The sequence below is a fragment of the Chinchilla lanigera genome, unplaced genomic scaffold (genome assembly GCF_000276665.1).
Source record: "Chinchilla lanigera isolate Chin_1 unplaced genomic scaffold, ChiLan1.0 scaffold00053, whole genome shotgun sequence".
Taxonomy (NCBI): domain Eukaryota; kingdom Metazoa; phylum Chordata; class Mammalia; order Rodentia; family Chinchillidae; genus Chinchilla; species Chinchilla lanigera.
In genome coordinates, this window is record NW_004955454.1 from 216,145 (window position 1) to 234,433 (window position 18,289).

The window sequence follows — 18,289 nt, forward strand, 5'->3', positions numbered from 1 at the left end:
TTAAGTAATGATACTGTCCTAGGGAATGCAGAATACATTTGTGTGTTTTTAAAGGTGTGTACCAATTCAAAGATTCTTACATCAATGTTTATTTTGCAGGAAGCCGATGGTTTAATTCTCATAGATATTGATCATGGTAGCATCACCTGTTCTAAGTTCTCAGACAGTGGCGTGGACGTTCCTGACATCCCTTTCCTGGTGGCACAGACGTTTATTCAGAGGTAACAGGAAATAGTATGTGTTTGAGAACATCTTTGTTTACATTCTGTGTTTGCTACTTTGTCTTTTTCTAATTTGATGTTGTTGATAGGTGTTGTATATATTTAGAGTTTAGAAATTGTTTGCAAATATTTTTAAAGAGAAGGGATTTATCTGTATTCTAATTTTGTCTAAAAACTATCTGTGGCTTAACAGTCTGGGGACAGTCACTCCCCCTATTTTCCTGACCCTCGGTCCTGGGCGTCAGGGTCCTGTACTGTTATCTCTTGTTCATTCACTAGATGTGTATGAAATACCCATGAAGTGCTGGGATGGGGCAGGACTATACAGTAGTGACAGAACAGTGGTAGCCTTGCATTGGGATACTCAGTCCAGGGGACCTTGTGGGTGTGACCTCCTCTCTTCTCCACTGGCAATCTATCGGTGCTCTTACTTTTTCAAACCTTGTTTTGCAGCTGTTTACACTTTCTTTTACTCTTTTTCTGAGCTTCATTGGCCTAGATCAGGTGTCAGCAAACTTCTTCCAAAACGGACCATAATATATTTTAGGTTTGGGTCCCTGTGGTTTCTGCTGTGGTGCAGAAGCTGGGCAGGATGTTCCTCCAGAGCAGTGGAGGGAGACTAATCATTTGTCATCAGACTGTGGCGTGTGTTCGGATGTCTGGCTGTAGCCCAGGGCTTGTCAGCCCGGGTTGGACAGGACCACTGGGTGCCGCAGTACCGGCTTCTTTTGGGGTTGTTTGTGCAGCCCCTCTTTCCTGTGAGTTTTTGAAAAAAGGGCAGTAGGAGAGCTCCTGCTTGTCTGTCCTCATGGCCTGGAGGTCCAAGTGCTGTCGGACCTTGCATGTGAGTCATAGAAGCGATACTTGGTTCCTTTTAGGCTATTGGAAGACGGCCCAGCCATACTAGTGTTTGCTGACCTTGGGGGGCAACTGTATGTAGGGTAGTCATCTGCACCTTGTCTTTTGTTGGGAGATCAGAAGCCACAGAGCTGAAAGCTCGGGGTGCAGGAAGGAAGAGGGCAGCCTGTCCTGGCTTCCTTCTATGTGCTTTTCTCACATGTGACTCTCCATGGTGTAATTTATTCCTTCCACCCAGATGGCTTTTGCAAAGTACAGGATTCAGAATCTGAGATGCTCCAAAGTCCAACACATTTGAGTGCTGACATGATCAGATAAGTGGGAAGTTCTGGCCCTGACCTCACATGATGCATCAAAATTAAAAGTTTCCCTGAAATGCTATATAGGATCGCCTCAGTGTGTGTGTGTACAAGGAATATGTGAAACATAAGTGAATTTCATGTTCAGGCTTGGGTTCCATCCCAACGATATATCTCATTATGTGTGAGCAGATATCCCAGAATCTGAAATCTGAAGGGCTTCTGGTCCTGAGCTATTTTTTTGTTTGTTTGTTCATAGCATTGTAGATCAAACCCAGGGCCTCATGCATGCTAGGCAAGCACTGTACCGCTGAGCTACATGCCCAGCTGCGAGCATTTTGGATAAGAGATATCAATCCGTACATAAGCGTACCACCCTTATTATTGTTCCTTCCATCTCCATAAACTTAAAAGCCCCCAAAGGCCCCAAGAAACAGTTCAGATAAAAGTGCTGGGGTAGAGGTGGGGGAGAGGGAAGGGGGATGTCCTCCCTTGCAGTGGGGGTGCAGGGGCACAGGGCTGTCCTCTTCCTGCAGCTGCAGGTGATTTATGCAAGGTCTTCTCTTGGAATTTGGACCTTTGTGAACTTGGAAGGCAAAACTTGTGTCCTCCTTGTCCTGTTTACTTTCAGATAATCAGGAGCTGCTTCCCTTGACTTTCAGAGTCATTCTAGAACTGATCTCTGCCAGGTTCTCGGGTGTTTGTTTTGCCATCTGCATTGCTAGGATTCCAGAATATAAATGCACACAGTGCACAGGTTGGAAACAGGGTACATGAAGTGTGGTGTCTTGTATGGCTCATCATGGGGACTTTGGGATAAGCATGAACTAACCCATGTGTTGTCCATGATGCATCTGTTACCCAAGCCTCTGAGCCCTTGAACCAGGTTGCAGTGCAGTCTCCCCGCGGGCTCCTGGGTGCGGTGTTCATCTGCACCCGGGCTTTTGGCCAGGAGGGATGAGGGGCAGTGGCCTTTCTTCCCCAGCTTCCCTGGGAGGCCCTTGGCCCCTGGTTGTTCTCTGTGCCCTTCTGTCCTCACTTTATCAGAAGTATGCATTTGTCTTGGCCTCCTTATGACTGCCGACCTTCCTGGAGGGTGGGGACAGGCACCTGGCACAGAACTCTGCTGGGTTAGTGTGTAGGTGGGAGGGAAGGACTGCATTTTGGGGGTGCAGGAAGTAGAAAGTCTTCTCCCCTGATTGATCCTGTATCAGGAAGGACAAGGATTCCAGCAAACTTGATGCAGGGAAGTTGATCACATGTCCTTCCCTACTATGCTGTCCATCCTATAATCTGCTGGGTCACAGGCCTGTTTGGTGCTGATCAGTTGGGCCAGCCTGCACTAGGGATGTCCTGAGCAGCAGCTTCCCAACACATCAGGAGTGCTTCAGAGCCTCCTGCTGGCCACTTGGCCCCTGCCTCACCGCTTTACTGTGGCTTGGAGCTACACTGGCCTGGCAAGCCTGCCATGCCTACAGTAGGGCTTTTAGTCACCAGGAACTCCTCCTGCACTGCCCCCACCTGCTCCTACTACTCATGTCTTGCCTTTCACATTTCAGGTTCAAGGTAATCTCCTGGGAGAACTCATCTCCACCCAATCTGATTTTTTCCATGTGCACCCCTTGTTTAGATTTTTTGCTGCCCATCCCACTGTTTCTTATTTTGTGGTTAATTTATCTGTTTTTATTTTTTCCCCCTTGAATGTAAGCTCAACACAGGCAGGAGCTTTGCCTCAGTCAGTATCCAGAACTAGGCCTGGTACATAGTAGGTGCTTAAGGAATATTAAATACAAATTGGTTGTCTTTATCTTGCTTATTTAGAACCACAGACTGGGCAGATGCAGTAGCTCATACCTGTAATCTTACATACCTGGGAGGCTGATATACAGTGATTGTAGGTTTAAAGCCAGCCTGGGCAATTTAGTAAGATTCTACCTCAAAATAAAAAAAAATTTTTTAAAGGGCTAGGATTGTAGCTCAGTGGCTGAGTGTCCCTGGGTTTGATTCCAGTACTATAAAAAACAAAAAACAAAACACCAAACAAAAGAACCCCACAGATTTCTTCTGTGATGTCCAGAGTCCCTCTCGCAGCATGGTGTTAGGTAGTATTAGGAAGGCCAGGCCTTGTGATTATGGTGACTCAGAGTTGGCAGATATAACTATTACTCCCTGGTTTCACATGAGAACCCACAGATGAGCCAGTGGTGGGCATCCCCTGGTGGGCCGTCGGTGATGACACCCAGGACATTACGTTCAGGCACAGAGGGGGCACCTGACCCTACCTGTGCTGGGGAATGTCAAGAGGAAGCTTTTGGGAGTCCTGTGACTGTTCCTCCCTGCAGCCCTCACTGCCTGGTTAAGATGCAGCCTCTGCGGAAACCCTTAGGCATCCCAGAAGGTGGGGCACCCTATCCAGGCAGTGCCCAGTGTTGGAATGACTGTACATGGTCCAAAAATGTGTGTGCTGTGTGTGGGAGAATACTCTTCAAGCGATAGGCACATAATGACTGCCCATCCCTTGAGTGATTGACAGGTCCTCCGAGCATCCTGAAGTGTCGACCTACGGGCAACAGTGGCCATGGCTGGTGAGCTGTCATAGAGTTGTGCTCCATGATGCAGCCTCATCTGTCTGCTTTCTCCCAGGGTCCAGAGCCTCCAGCTCTATCCTGAGCTACACCTTGCTCACCTGAGCTCCAGCACAGATCTGAATGAGGGCCGCGCCCGCCAACGAGCCTGGCAGCAGACACTCAACTCCTGCATCCAGCACATCACCCTACAGCTGCTTGTGGGCATCTTCAGGTACCTCAAGGGCACACATGGAATCCGGGAGAGGCAGCCAGCCAGCCTGTGGCACCTCAGGGCAGCTGGCCCCAAAGTTGAGACTAATGAGACCATCCCAACAGGATGAGATGTCCTGTCCCTGCCTAGCCTTTTCCTGTCATTATCAGCATCAGCAGGTTTAGTGAGAGCTGGGTGTTTTCGCTCTGACCCTGGCTAGCATCCTCCTAGTTGTTCTCCCTGACAGTGGCCACGTGGATAGCTGGCTACTTTGAGGTAGCCTCTAGAGGGACAGTCACAGACCTGCCTGGAGAGCTTGTCAGTGAAGGTATGCACAGGCCAGGGAGGACCTTATGCCAAGAGGCCTGTATCCAGGGGGAAGGGACAGGCAGGTTATTTTTGTATGACTCAAAGTAGGCAGTGGAGCTCCTAAATTAGCCTCCAGATCAAATGGGGGACTGCAGGTTTGCCACCTGGAAGGTTTTCTTCTCATTCCATAGTTGCCATTGTGAGAAGTGTCTTGCTTGCTATTCCTTCCCTAGCATTGCAGCTAGAATTGGTTAGGTAGACTAGTAGTATATATCTCCATGGGATACAGGACAGAAACTGAGTTGCTATTTCTGGCCTAAATGTGCAGTCATTTAAGGAATTATAGTATATTTCAACTTGAGTAATTTTTAGGCCTTTTCTTTCTTCCAACTCTTTTTTCTCTTTCTCTTGTAGCACTCGTTCCCCCTTCTTGCTGCTTTCACCCCAAGTCCTTAGCAAAGGAGGCACTTGCTGCCAGCTCTGGTCCAGTCTGCAAGGCCTTCTACTCGGGAAGGCTGAGCATAGCGCCTGCCGATTTGCCAGGACTCAGCATGATTATTTCAAAACTGAAATGTGGATGGCCTTGTTCTTTTGACATCTTTACTTACATAAAGCAAATGACTTCTTAGGAAAAAATGGGATGATGCATTTCAGACAGGTCATATTATCTTTTTGCTCAAAGCGGTGTAATTAGCATGGTTCTGAGTATATTATTTTCCTTTTGTTCTTTGAAGTTGAAGTCTTATGATCAAGGTGGTTGTATTTTAAAAAAACACTTTAGAAGACTGTTGAGTTGATTTAAAAAGCAGAAAATGTGACTATAGATTATGAAATGATATGTCCCCTAAGTGGAATACTTTTTTTTCCTCCCAATGGAAGGAAAACACTGAACATACCATGCATTGAGTATAACCTGTTGAAGATTACTTTAGATCTGAGAGATTATATGTTGAAATCCCATGAGTTTATAATCACTTGAGGGAATAGAGTGTAAGGGAGGAAGAAATTTATCCAGGGCAGGCTGGTGGCCAAAGGGGGTCAGCACTTGGGAAGAACGACTGCTCCTTGTGCTGCCCTTGCGTCGTTCTGACAGTGGCCATGTGGATAGCTGGCTACTTTGAGGTAGTTATTCCCAGACAGCGTCATTCCCAGACAGTGATTGATGATTGAAGCTTAATTGCATGAAAAGCTAGGGTCTCCCCAGGAAGATGCCAGTGACACTGTCTCCCAGGGGTCCAACTTAGCTGCGGAAAGTTTGCTGACCATGTGATCCACCTAGACCCTTGCATTTTGAGGGTGAGGTTAATCTCGCTGAAGAACAGACTTGCCCTCATTCTTTTGTTGCTAAAAGCAGTATTTTTCACGTGCTTGAAGTGATTCCATACTTAGATTACCTTTTCTTTGTCAGGGAGGTGAAAAATCACCTGAATTATGAACACAGAGTGTTTAACAGTGAGGAATTTCTCAAAACAAGAGCCATGGGGGAGCAGCAGTTCTACAAGCAGGTGAGAAGTGTGGACTTGGGTGTTCTTGCCTGTGTTCAACCTATTCTACTTTTCTGTGTTTAAATATTTTCCAGAATAAGCTTTTTGCAAGATCTGTTAATATTTTCCAGGAAGTTTGTCTTTGTATGGTTCCTTTTGATCCTTTGGCTGTCTCTTTTTTTTTAAATGAATACACATTTGAGGTAGATAATGTTCACACTCCTTGTGGGGAACTGATACGTGTACCTATTATACCTTAATTCCTTTTTTTCATTCCTTTCTCTTTGGCTTTTAGAGTGTAATTTGCATATAATAGCATGCACCTATTTTCAGTGTTGAATTTGACGGACTTGTGACAAAGGTGCCTACCTGTGTAACATGTCCTCAGTCCAAACATCAGACTCTGCTATCGTCCCCAGCACTTCCTGTGGTTCTTCCCAGCCACAGTCTCCCTCCCCAGGCCCTGGAAACAGGTCAGGCTCTTTCAGAGTCCCGTGCTAGCATCATCTCAGCTCTGAGCTCTCTGGTTCCGTCCCTTGACCTTTGGGAATGATCTTGGGGCTCTCTCAACAATTGCTTGCTGCTATCGCTGATGCCAAAGAATTGCCAGTGTTAGGACAGAGCACATTGTTTTTCTGCCTGTTAGGGAGCATTTGGGTGTTTTTAAGTATTTTTTGTGGGACTGGGATGGAACCAGGGCTTTTCACTGAATTACATCCCTAGCCCTTTTTATTTATTTAATTTTTTATCTTGAGACAGAGTCTTGAGAACTTGCAGTCTCTGAGTACCTGAGGTTATAACATGCACTACCAAGCCCAGCTGGATTTCAGTTTCTGTCCATTACAAAAAGTGACATCATGGGCTTTAATGGCTCATGTCACTTGCAGAACCTCTTGGTCTTTAAGGGGTACATTTTGACACCTCCAGGGTGGGCTGAGAGCATCCTTTCCCAGGCAGTGTATAGGTCCGTCCCTCTGCTGTTGATGTGTGACCCTGGTGGCTTCTGTATGGCCCCCATCTGGCCCAGGCTCTCCCTTCTCTCTTTTGACTGCATGAACCGCCCCTGTCCTCTGAGCTTGGGAAATTGCTCCATTTTCAACTTCCTGGACCTTTTTGACTAGTTCTGTGCAGGCTTTCTGTGTCCAAGCACCTCCTGGGGACCCACTTCAAATATGTTGGTCCAATGTGCTGAGTAGTCGGGTGGGCGGATGTGCTCATTCTGCCGGCCGGGGAAGGTCTGACCAGGAGGGACACATTTGAGCATCCCTAGAACCTACGTGATGTTTAGCACCATGAGTCTAGTGGGGTCACCTGGAGCCAGTGTCGGAGGAGTAAAGAGAACAGGCAAAGGAGTGGCTCAGTCCTGGGCCTGTCAGGAGGTTGGGCAGAGGGATTCCAGCAAGGGAGGCAAGAAGATGCCAGAAGTCAGGAGAAACACCTGGGCCAGGTGGTATGGAAGCAAGGGAGGAGGAGAGAGCATAGCAGCGATCTCAAATGAAGACTGAATGGTCACCATTGTGACAGCATGGCTCAGAGGGTGGCCATGGTCACCAGGACAGAGTGGCTTTGTGAAGTGGTAGAGACCAAGCCATCCAAGTATGCTAGCATGGGGGCTGCTGGGGAGCCTGCTGTCCCCAAACTCACAGTGCAGATGGGTGCAGCCACCCACAGACCCCATGACTGTTACACAGGACTCAGGGAGTATGGGGGAAAGTTAAAGAACTGGAAATTCAGAACTCAAAGCTCTTGCCCTGTTTTATAAGCTTGGTGTCTGGACCTGGTTCTGGGATCTGACCTCGGCCCTGTGCCGTGCCCTGTGACCTTCCTGGCTCTCATGGTGATCTAGGGCCTAGCTGGAGTGGGCCCACCAGCTGGCCAAACAGGGCTCACAATGTCATCTGTGTGATCTCTTCTGCTCAGCACTCTTCCGCCCCATTCTGCATGTTGGGATCCACTTGTCCCTCTCTGGACCTCCTGGGCACCCTGTCCCTCCCTTCCTTGCCTGGGTTGACTTGTCCACATACCGTGGTCAATGGAGAGAAGGTGTCTGGGGGAAACAAAGACCCCAGCGTTAGACCCTCACTTTTGTAGTGAGGACCCCGAAGGCCTTGAGTACCAGAGCCCAGCAGGAGTATCTGATGCAGTGAACGGAGGCAGACTATGCTGTGGTGTGGGGCTGTAGGGGACGATCAGAGGTCTGGAGTCAGTTGGCCATAAACACTTACAGGCATAGCTGTCGAAGTGGCTAGGTGGTTTAGGCTTTTGAACATTTTGTGATTCTTCAAACATGCAGTGGCTACTTATCTCAGATCAGCAGGTGAAGAACTGGGGGGTGCTCCTGGTAGGTTACAACTAAATTCAGAAGCTGTTTCTAGGAACCTCTTGCTGAAAAGCTGGTGCCAATGGGATCCTGTCTGTGACCTTTAGCAGGGAGAGGAGAGAACCCTGAGGCCTGGATGATGTCCTCTTGTTGTCTCCTGCAGGTTTTGGACACCTACATGTTCCACTCTTTCCTGAAAGCCCGGCTCAGCCGCAGGATGGACGCCTATGCACAGATGGACCTGGACACCCAGTCAGAGGAGGACAGGTGCTCTTCCTTGGTTTTTGCATATAACTCTGGTGACTAAAATGCTGCAGTGGCATGGTTTTGTTTTGTTTGTTACTGAGAATCGAACTCAGGACTCAGCAGGCACTGTGCTGCTGAGCTATATCCCTGGCCCAGCGGCATGGTTTTATTTGGGCAGAAAAGTGATAGTTTGAACAGGAAAACCCTGGCATTTAGAAATTTGCTACAAGTTGGTAACAAACAGGCCCCTCTCCATGTATCTGTTCTTCAGGGAGTGCCTGAGTATTCCCAGCATTAATGTGTCTGTGCTGTGCCCCGGCCTCTGTCCACATGTGTTTTTCACCCTCAGATCTGCTCCATTCTTTCTCCCTTCCTGAGGTTTTTCCTGACCTCCAGAACATGCATAAAACCTGCATGATACTCTGTCTGTTTCTTGGACTCTGGGCCATCCTGGGCCACTGATGTGTCATCTCCCTGCAGTACTAGGCGGGATTTAGGCACCAGGTTGTGAGTGATTGTGGACAGGGCTGCCCCATACTACTACCTGCTCTGGAAACGACGCCACGTGGATGGTTACTCCCCAAGCATTATTGCTTCTGTAAAGTAAGGCACTTCTTTGATCAACCCCAGAATCAGTGGGATGCTTGTAAGCCCTAGAAGGCCAACGGTGGAGAAGATGGCTTCAAGGAAGTCCTCGCCTCTGAACATCACCCACAGGCGCATGGTGGTCAGTATGCCCAGCCTGCAGGACATCACCCTGCCCGAGCTGCCAGCCAGGAACTTCTCGCTTCGCATCATGGACACCACAGGATGCAGGAACAGCAGCCCAGGTGAGCAAGCTGTGCCTCCTGCACTTGCTGGGCTCTGCTGTGACAAGCCACTGGGGGACCACAGCTTGTTTCCGGGGCAGGGAGAGGATCTGTTTTATTGTTTAACAGCTCAATTATTTGAAATATGTTTAGAACATATAAGAAAGTATTCCTCATCACCTAGGGTCAGTGCTGAGGGTAACAGCTGTACAGTTTTCGTGTTTGTGTAAAATACATGTTTACATGTCTAATGTGCAGTGTGATGCAGCAGCTGTTGGGCCCTGCTGAGTGCCAGGTAGGTACTGTCTAGAGGCCGGGGTACAGAGGAGCCCTGTGCCTGGCTGCCTGCAGCTGGCCATCCCAGGGCGGAGGCTCAGGGTCCCACTGGGGGCCGAAGCAGAGCCAGGGGCATGGCTGTGGAAGTGACCGTTTTGGCAGAGTCGGGTGTGCAGAGAGGCTGAGCTGCATGCAGCACAGTGGTCTGGGGAGGCCTGGCCTGTCTACTGCAGGTGGGAGTGGCTGTCACCATGACTGGCACAGGTAGGCCCTTGGTAGCCACTGTCTAGCTGAGCAGCATGTACTGAATATTGCCTGGAGAAGAAGGTACCAGAAGCTAGGGAGCTGCGTGAGCAGCACATGCCGTGCTCCCAGAGGGCCAGTGAATATAAACAAGAATTTGACACGCTCACCACCGAGACTCAGAGCTCAGAGCAGGTGTCAGAAGGCTGACTGCTGGATCTGAATCTTTTGCGTAGCCACTCCTGGCTGTGTGACTCTGAGCAAAGCTCTTTGCCGCTCTGGGTCTGCAGTTCATCTTCTGCACTGAGCAGATACTGTGTGCCTGCCTGCTCTGGGCACACACTGCTTTCTCTGCCTGTACCCGACAACCATATGGTCTGGCCCCGCCCCCTTCTCCAGATCCTGGCCAAGACCACCCCACTCATCTCTCACGAGTGGAACTGGCTTTGTGGGTAGCCGGGTTGCCTTCTGCTTTCTCTGGGGGACTGGGCGGTACTTAGCCCCTGGAGCCCCTTGGTCACATTTGGCAGGAGGGACACCCCTGGTTTAAATTGGGCTGTGGCATTCAGTAGCTGGAACAGATAACCTAGGCTGTGGAGGCCTCACTTTCCATGTCTGCCAGATGGGCAGCACCACGAGACCTCCCAGAGCTGGTAAGGTAATGCAACAGTTATTCTATATGTGCTGCCAAAGGGAGCACAAAACCATCATTTTAAAAGGCTTCACTTCCAGGCAAGTACACCTTGACTTATAGTATGAATTTAGTCCTCAGAACCCCAGCACCAGTGTTTCAATGTAGGATTAAGTTTTAGCAAACAAAATTGTTCAAGGAGTACCAGGTGTTGTTAGTCTCAGGGTACAAAATGAGGGGCTCTGGGTACACAGAGCTTTCTGGAAGGGACGCACTGGTTCTTAGTTTACACTGTGTCCTGGCCCCATGTGTTCCTGGGATAGGCACACATGTCCATTTTGAAGGTCTGTGCTAATTATTGGCTTATTTCCCCTTAATTTGTTTAGTTCTGAATGTGGCCCCTAAGTCCACCTATATGTTCAAGATTCCTGAAATCCACTTCCCGCTGATGAGCCAGTGCATACAGACATACCATGCCAACTTTGTCACCTTGCTGAGCAAGGCCATGAACCTCTTGGGTCCTGACAACTCCCTGCTCCTGGCCAGGTACTTCTACCTGCGTGGCCTTGTCCACCTGATGCAGGGGCAGCTGCTGAGTGCCCTCTCAGATTTCCAGAACCTCTACAAGACAGACATCCGGATTTTTCCTACTGACCTTGTCAAGGGCACTGTGGAATCTATGTCGGCCTCTGAGCGCAGCCAGGCTGAGAAGACACCTGAGCTGAGGAGACTCATCGCTGAGGTCCTGGACAAGCCGGGTGAGGCCACCAAGGCAGACGATGCTGTGAAGCACTTTGAGCTGCCCAAGAAGCACATGCAGCTGGAAGACTTCGTGAAGAGGGTCCAGGAATCAGGGATCGTGAAGGACACCAACATCATACACCGGCTGTTCGATGCGCTGACTGTAGGTAAGAAGCCACATGCAACAGCGTCCTGTTTAAACACAGCTGTGCCTGTACCCACAAGCCCTGTATCCACAGATTCAACCCAGTGCAGAGTGAGGAAAACTCACTGTTGTTGTTGTGGTTTTTAATGTCTACATCGTATTTGTATGTGTGTGTGCTTCCTGTACTGGGAATTAAACCAAGGGCCTCCTCAGTGAGCTATGTCCCCAGCCTTTTAAAAAAAATTTTGAGGGCAAGGAATATAGCTCAGCGGCACAAGCACCTGCCTGGCAAGCAGGAGGTCCTGAGTTTGATTCCTGGTACCAAAAAAAAAAAATTTTTTTTTGAGACAGGGTTTGCTAAATTGATAATTGTCCCAGTGGGGCTCAAACTTTTAATTGTCCTGCCTCAGCCTCCCAGGTAGCTGGGATCACAGGCATGCACCACCATGCCTGGCTTGTACTGGTTAATATAAGTGTTTTAGAGGTGACTTGAAGTATATGGGAGGATATGCACAGGTTCTATGCAAATACTATATAATTTTATTAAAAAGCTTGAATATCTGCGGATTTTGGTATCTGCAGAGGTTCTGAAACCTGACTCTATGCCCAAATACCAATGGACAGCAGTGGTTGCCAAAAGACTGATAGTAGCAGGCCAAGCACTGACAGGTACTGGGTGAGGGTGACAACCTTTGCTGGCATTCTGAGCATAGCCCAGGAATGGTGGGGTGACGGGCCCGTCAGCAGTCTTCTAATGCTCCATCTCAAACTCGCCCTGGCTGGGCTTCTGGGCTGGGCTCCTGCTGGGAAGAGGGGTCCAGGGCCTGTGATGGGACATGGGGAGACAGAACCTCCAGATATTGTCCTCACCCTACCGATGGCCTCATCCAGAGAGCCGTGGAAAGCTTCACAGCCATGGAATCACAGAGATCACAGATAGACACCAACTTTGGAAAGGCCTAGCTTCCCATGCCTGCTGCAGGGACCTGTTTCCTAGGCCCAGGTGGGCCCGTGTACCTTCTTCTCCAAGGGAGCTGCTGTCTCCAGCATGAGCTTTCCTTTCTGGCTACTGGAGAATGCGCTCAAGCCTGGGCACAGCCTTCATGTTTGCACAGTGTCATGGCGTCTGTACCTGTGCGTAGCCGTCTTATTCCCAGAGTGTTGCAGAACTCCCTGCATTTACGGCACAGATCTGGCTTGTCCTCTGGGTGCTGGCGGTGTTGCCATGTGAGAGGTACAGCTTGTTTCATCCTGTGGCCGTGGGGAGGTCTCAGGGGCTTCACCTTCCCCCGTGATACTGAGTGGCCCTTCCTGTCCCCAGTGCACGTGTGGGCAGTTCCTCTCAGGTTTATACCCAAAGCCCAGGCTGACGTGAGTGTCTCTGTTTGGTACTGAGCTGACACTGCAGAGCGAGATCGTGTCGATCCTTGTCTGTGCAGCTCTTGGGACAGCCCAGGTCACACATCTGCTGGACCCAGCCAGTCAGCCTGATGCTGTGGCCCCAGTCAAGCCCCATCTCTCAGGGCTTCTAATCCATGTCATCCTACTGTGGACCGAAATATTCAGAGAACTGTGTCTGTACTGAACATGCACAGATGTTTTCCTGTTGTTATTCCCTAACCAGTACAGTGGTTTACATGGCATCTACTCTAGCAGATATTGAAGTCACCTAGAGATACCTGCAGGGTACCAGAGGCTGTGTGTGGGTCACGTGCAAATCCTCCACTGTTGTATGCAAGGAACCTGAGCAGAGCTTGGCTGCCTGTGTGGCCCTGGATGTTCAGGAGAAGGCCTGCTGCCTTCCCTGTGTGGTCACATGGGAACATGAAGGCACCATGATTTAGCTGTGTGAATGCCTGATATATAGCGACCGAGGCACCCTGGGCCGATTGTCCTATCCTGCCAGGACATGAGCATGCCGGTGGTCCTCCGAGTCATCAGGGACCAGACCCCACCATCTCCTCAACTTTTGAGCGCCAGCCTCATCAGCCATGGTCACAAGATAACTGATGAATCTACCAGGACAAGAAGAGCCTGTCTGTCTCTTAGGCATTTCCTCCTCTTCCCCCTATTGGGCAGTGTCATGTCACATGGTCACTCAGCCACAAGGGAGCCCTGGAGGGAGCGCAAAGCTGGTGTGTGGCCTAACAGTCACAGCTGGCCCTAACCTTAACCCTAACCCTAACCCTAACCCTAACCCTAACCCTAACCCTAACCCTAACCCTAACGCTAACCCTAACCCTCACCCTAACCCTAACCCTAGCCCTAACCCTAACCCTAACCCTAAGGCGAGGGTATTTAGGAGGGAACTGGCCGACCTAGCAATGACTAAGAGCCTTCAGTGGCCGCTTCTGGTGCTGTGGACCCTTTGGCCTCATCAGTGTTGCAGATTAGGTTGGGAAATGCTCTTGGCCCTAGGGCCCAGGAGCCTGGAGTCACCATGTGTTTATTTGAGCCAGATGGCTGCATGCTGAAAAGATCAACCCTCTGTCAGAGCTGGATGTTACCATTTTAGAATACATTTATGCGATGTAAGAATACATCTGAGATTTTATAAAGAAATTATGATAATGTCATCATTATACATTTTTATGGTCAACATGCAAATACAGGAATTAATATGTAAGTTAGTTGATCGATATAATTAATAGTGAAAGTTAATAGTTTGCATCAGTATTTCCATACCACGGCTCTGAGGACCTGGTTCTCTGTGGGCTGCTGCATGTGCCACCTTCACATGACTGTGTGGAGCAGGGTGTCTGTGGCCAGCTCTGAGAGGGATGTCGCCTGTGTGCTGCTGGGATGAGCTGGAGGGTGCACTGGAGGCGAGTGGGCAGCAGGATAGAGGAGACACGGGGCTGGGCATTCTGTCTCCACGGGCATGTACCGCAGCTGTGCACCTGATAGTTGCTAGAGGTTGGATGGTGCCATGGTGTCTCTGTGCTTTGCCCACGGGTGTGCACAAAGACTGTGGGGGCGCACTCTGTCTCTTGTGGCACAGTGCCCAAGGGTGTGCGTGGTGTCTGTATGTGCACAGAGGCTGTGGGTGTGAGCTGCCGTGCTGCAGGTGTTCACAGTAGTGGTGGGCACTGTGGCCATGTGTACAAGCACCCAGTGCTGCTGGTTCCCAGGCGATGTGACAGCCGTGGGTGCTAGAGCTCTGACAGTGGTTGCAGTGAGCGTTTCCTCACCCAGTACGGTGTCCTTGGTCTCAGAGCTTCTGCCCTGGTGGGGCTGTCTGGTGTTGAGAGTTGTGAGCTCCTCATGTCAAGCCCTGGTAGACATCTGTTTGGCGCAAGATGCCACTTTGAGTTCTGGTGACATGCTGTATTCTGCGTGGCCTGGGTGCTGAGAGGATCTGTCCCAAGAGCCGTACTGCAGGACCCTTGTCTCCCGCTCCTGGCTGAGCTCAGCTCTCACTGTCATGCGCAGTGGCTTCACCTACTATCTGAGTTCTTTCTTGTTCCCTGGTTTCTTGGGCATCTTCTTGCTCAGCAACTTAAAGCTTGTCTTCAGTGATGTCTGAGGAAGATGACACAGACTCAGTCCCTCACACCCTTTGGGATGTGCAAACTGAGTCCAGCCAAAGGCGATGCAGAGGGCAGGGTGTCTAAACTCCAAAGGGGGGTGCCACTTGTGTTGGTGGCCAGGAGCTGTGTGCACCAACCATTTTATGGAGTCAAGGAATGACCCTCATGCCCTTGGTAACCTTGCAGACTTCACTGTCCAGTGCAGGGGACTACAGAGACCCTCAGGGTGCACCCGGCACCCTGCTCTTGGTCGTCTTCAGTGACTGCTTTTGCTTACGTTACACAGGTGTGCAGATACCCTTAGGGCTGAGAGGCCTTTCTGTTTGGATTCAGTGACTTTGACACTTTTTAAAATAGTGAGTATACTCAAGCAATATAAACCGCGTAAAACAGAAACAGAAGGAACTATTGTAACTCAAAGTGGCGCCACCTGGCGGAGAGTCTGCACGTGGTTTGGTGGCCTGTTGGACCTTCCTGTTCACCCCCATTCTGCACTCTCAGCTGCCGTTGTTTGGAAGCAAGATGTAAAAGTCAAGGAAGTTCCCTTGTCAGCCTGTTGCAGCGCCCACCCCTGCACGTGGCTCTTCCCTCATAGACTGCTGTGACAGTGACAGTCCCAAGCCCATGATGGCAGTGAAATGCCCCACAGATAACCGTCACCACAGACAGCTTGTTGTTTTATTTATTCATTTACCTACCCATTTTTGTTTCTGGCCTTATGATCAAGCCTAGGGCCTTGCACATGCTGGACAAGAGCTTTACCACCTAGCCACGCTCTCAGCCCTTTTCAGTTTTTATTTTGAGACAAGGTCTAAGTTGCCTACACTGACCTTGAATTTGAGGTCCTCCTGTGTCAATCTCCTGAATAGCTGGGGTTACAGATGTGTACCACCATATACTGTACCTTGTTATGTTATCAGAGGGGGAACATGGCCCAGCTGGGACTTTCGCCATCTCAGATCCAGGCCTCTAGCTAGGCTAGGGACAGGAAGACCAGCCCAGGGCAGGACCAGCAGGGAGGGCAGACCCACCAACACAGGTGGCAGCTCAGCCTGGCCAGAGTCTGGCTGTGGCCTCGGGGCCCAGCTCTGTGGGCGAGGGGCTTTCTTCCCTGTGCTTCAGGTCCCCAGTCTGTGCAGGAGTCTGATGGTCATGCTTGTCTTGGATGGTGGTGATGAGTTTGTGGGATCCTCAGTAGAGCATGGTGCACAGTCCTTGGTACACTGGTTGAGTGTGGTGGTGCCACAGGGGACATTGTGTGCACAGTTTAGCAGTCACCCAGCAGGATGCCTACCTCGTCAGGGAAGGCCGTACCTGGGGATTCACCTGGGTGTTGAGCGGTCAGTAGTTTTCTGGTCTGAGCAGTCAGGATGAACATAGGCAGAGATAGGTAACGATATGGCCTGTTTGGGGGCATACTTGGTATATCTCAAAATGGAGTGTAAAGAGGAGGAGGGACCTGCTCCCGGAGGATGTGGTGCTGGTATAGATGTGCAGTCCTGGAATGTCTGAATGAGGCATGTTGGAAAAGCCATTCTGGGTACTGGAAGGTGGGAGATGTTTGAGGGTGAGAACATTAAGCATCTCCCTGTTCAGGATAGAGGGGCCGGACACATGTCAGGGGACAGAGGTGTGACAGGTCCTGGAGATGTAGTGGAGGCAAGACCAAGCCTGGACAGGTGCAGAGGCAGGGAAACATCCGGGACTTAGTGGGCTGCGGGTGAGGGGAGGGGTGTCCCGTCTTCCTTCTAGGGATACAGAAGCAGGTTTTCTTGGTACTGAACAGAGGTGAAGGTGGGCTTCAGCCATGGGTCTCAGACTCTAGGGAAGAGTGGACTTTTGGGCAGATTATTGCATCCTTGGCTAAAAGCAAACACTTTATTTGCTTACAACTGAGGTACACCAAGGTAGGGCTAGTTTCAGGCAAGTGGTGTAAGAGTGTCCCCAAGGATTTGTCTTCAGCATTAGCTTCATTTCAGGACTAGATCCCCTAATGTCCCTGGATGCGGGTCTCCAGTTCTAGTAGTGAAAATGCTTGTACACCATAAGAGTGTGTCTTGAGGGCTGGGGACATAGCTCAGTGGCACAAGCACCTGGCCCTGAGTTCAATTCCTGATTAAAAAAAAGACTGTCTTGGTCTCAGTATTCCCACCCAGAGCTCTGAGAGTTGCTGTGACCACCTTCAGTGGAGCACACATCCCTCTCCTGTTAGCTAGAAAGGCAGGTGGCCTGCGGCCAGGTCATGAGCCCCACCTGGACACCTTGGGCTGCTGGTTCCTGGGGATGCCCTCAGAGAAGGTCCCAATCCAGAAAGGCCTAAATCCTGGTGCCACCTGGTGCCTGGTTTGGGTAACACACTGTTTCTGAAGGTGATGCAAAGTCCTGTCTCCCTCAGCTGTAAGAAATCTCTTTTCTTTATATGAAATTCAGGACAGCAGAAGCTGATCGACCCAGAAACATTCAGAGATTTCTACAACTGCTGGAAGGAGACAGAAGCCCAGGCCCAGGAGGTCAGTCTGCCGTCCCTGGTGGTGGAGCATCTGGATAAAAATGAATGTGTCTACAAACTGTCAAGCTCTGTCAAGACCAACCGTGGTGTCGGGAAGATCGCCCTGACCCAGAAGCGCCTGTTCCTGCTGACTGAGGGGAGGCCAGGCTATGTGGAGATCTCTACCTTTAGGAACATAGAGGTGAGGTCTGGGAGCCTGCCTGCCGGGCTGGAGTCAGCTCTGCTCTGGACGAGTGAGGACAGCCACACGCTTTTCCAGCAGGGCCACCCGCACAGACGCTTGCCATCCCATGGCTTAGTCTGTGTACCTGTAAAGTGTCAGGATGGCCATGAGGATGGGGCATGGTTTAAATACTGAGTTTGGGTGCTTGTCCATCATGCAGTGCACCGTGAGGGGACAGAGTGGCGAGAAGCCAGGCAGTGACCTTCCAGCATAGGAGAAGTACACGGGTCTTGTATTTTAGGGTGTGCTGCACCCTGTCTCCGTGACTACCAGGAGCCCCTGTATCTTACATCTTTTTTCTTGTCTTTTCTTCCTTTAGTGGGGGTCCTCTTCAGGATGGGCTGTGCCCTGTCTCCTGTGACCCAGCACCCTTTGAGTGCTTGCTCTGTCTGATGTAACTGCTGTTTCTGCCTGTGCAGGAAGTCAGAAGCACCACGGTTGCTTTTCTCCTCCTGAGAATACCCACCTTGAAGATAAAAATGATGTCCAAGAAGGATGTCTTCGAGGCTAACCTGAAATCCGAGTGTGACCTCTGGCACCTGATGGTGAAAGAGATGTGGGCTGGGAAGAAGCTGGCCGATGACCACAAGGTCAGTCATCCCTGCATCCTGTGACCAACTTGGGTGTCAGGCAAGTTCCCTGCTGTCAGGGCCCAGGGGTGAGGTCT

At 50.2% G+C, this 18,289-nt stretch overlaps 1 protein-coding gene across 1 annotated transcript in view; it reads left to right on the forward strand.

Moving 5' to 3' along the window:
- The window catches only part of Dennd3 (DENN/MADD domain containing 3), a gene marked incomplete at its 5' end in the record, with an annotated part of 68,637 nt that overhangs the window by 30,846 nt on the left and 19,502 nt on the right, over window positions 1–18,289 (forward strand). The window contains 8 exon segments of the mRNA XM_013520212.1: window positions 100–221; window positions 4,022–4,177; window positions 5,874–5,970; window positions 8,433–8,536; window positions 9,146–9,345; window positions 10,861–11,382; window positions 17,321–17,580; window positions 18,042–18,212. Of these exon segments, the coding sequence (XP_013375666.1) occupies window positions 100–221; window positions 4,022–4,177; window positions 5,874–5,970; window positions 8,433–8,536; window positions 9,146–9,345; window positions 10,861–11,382; window positions 17,321–17,580; window positions 18,042–18,212 (1,632 nt within the window).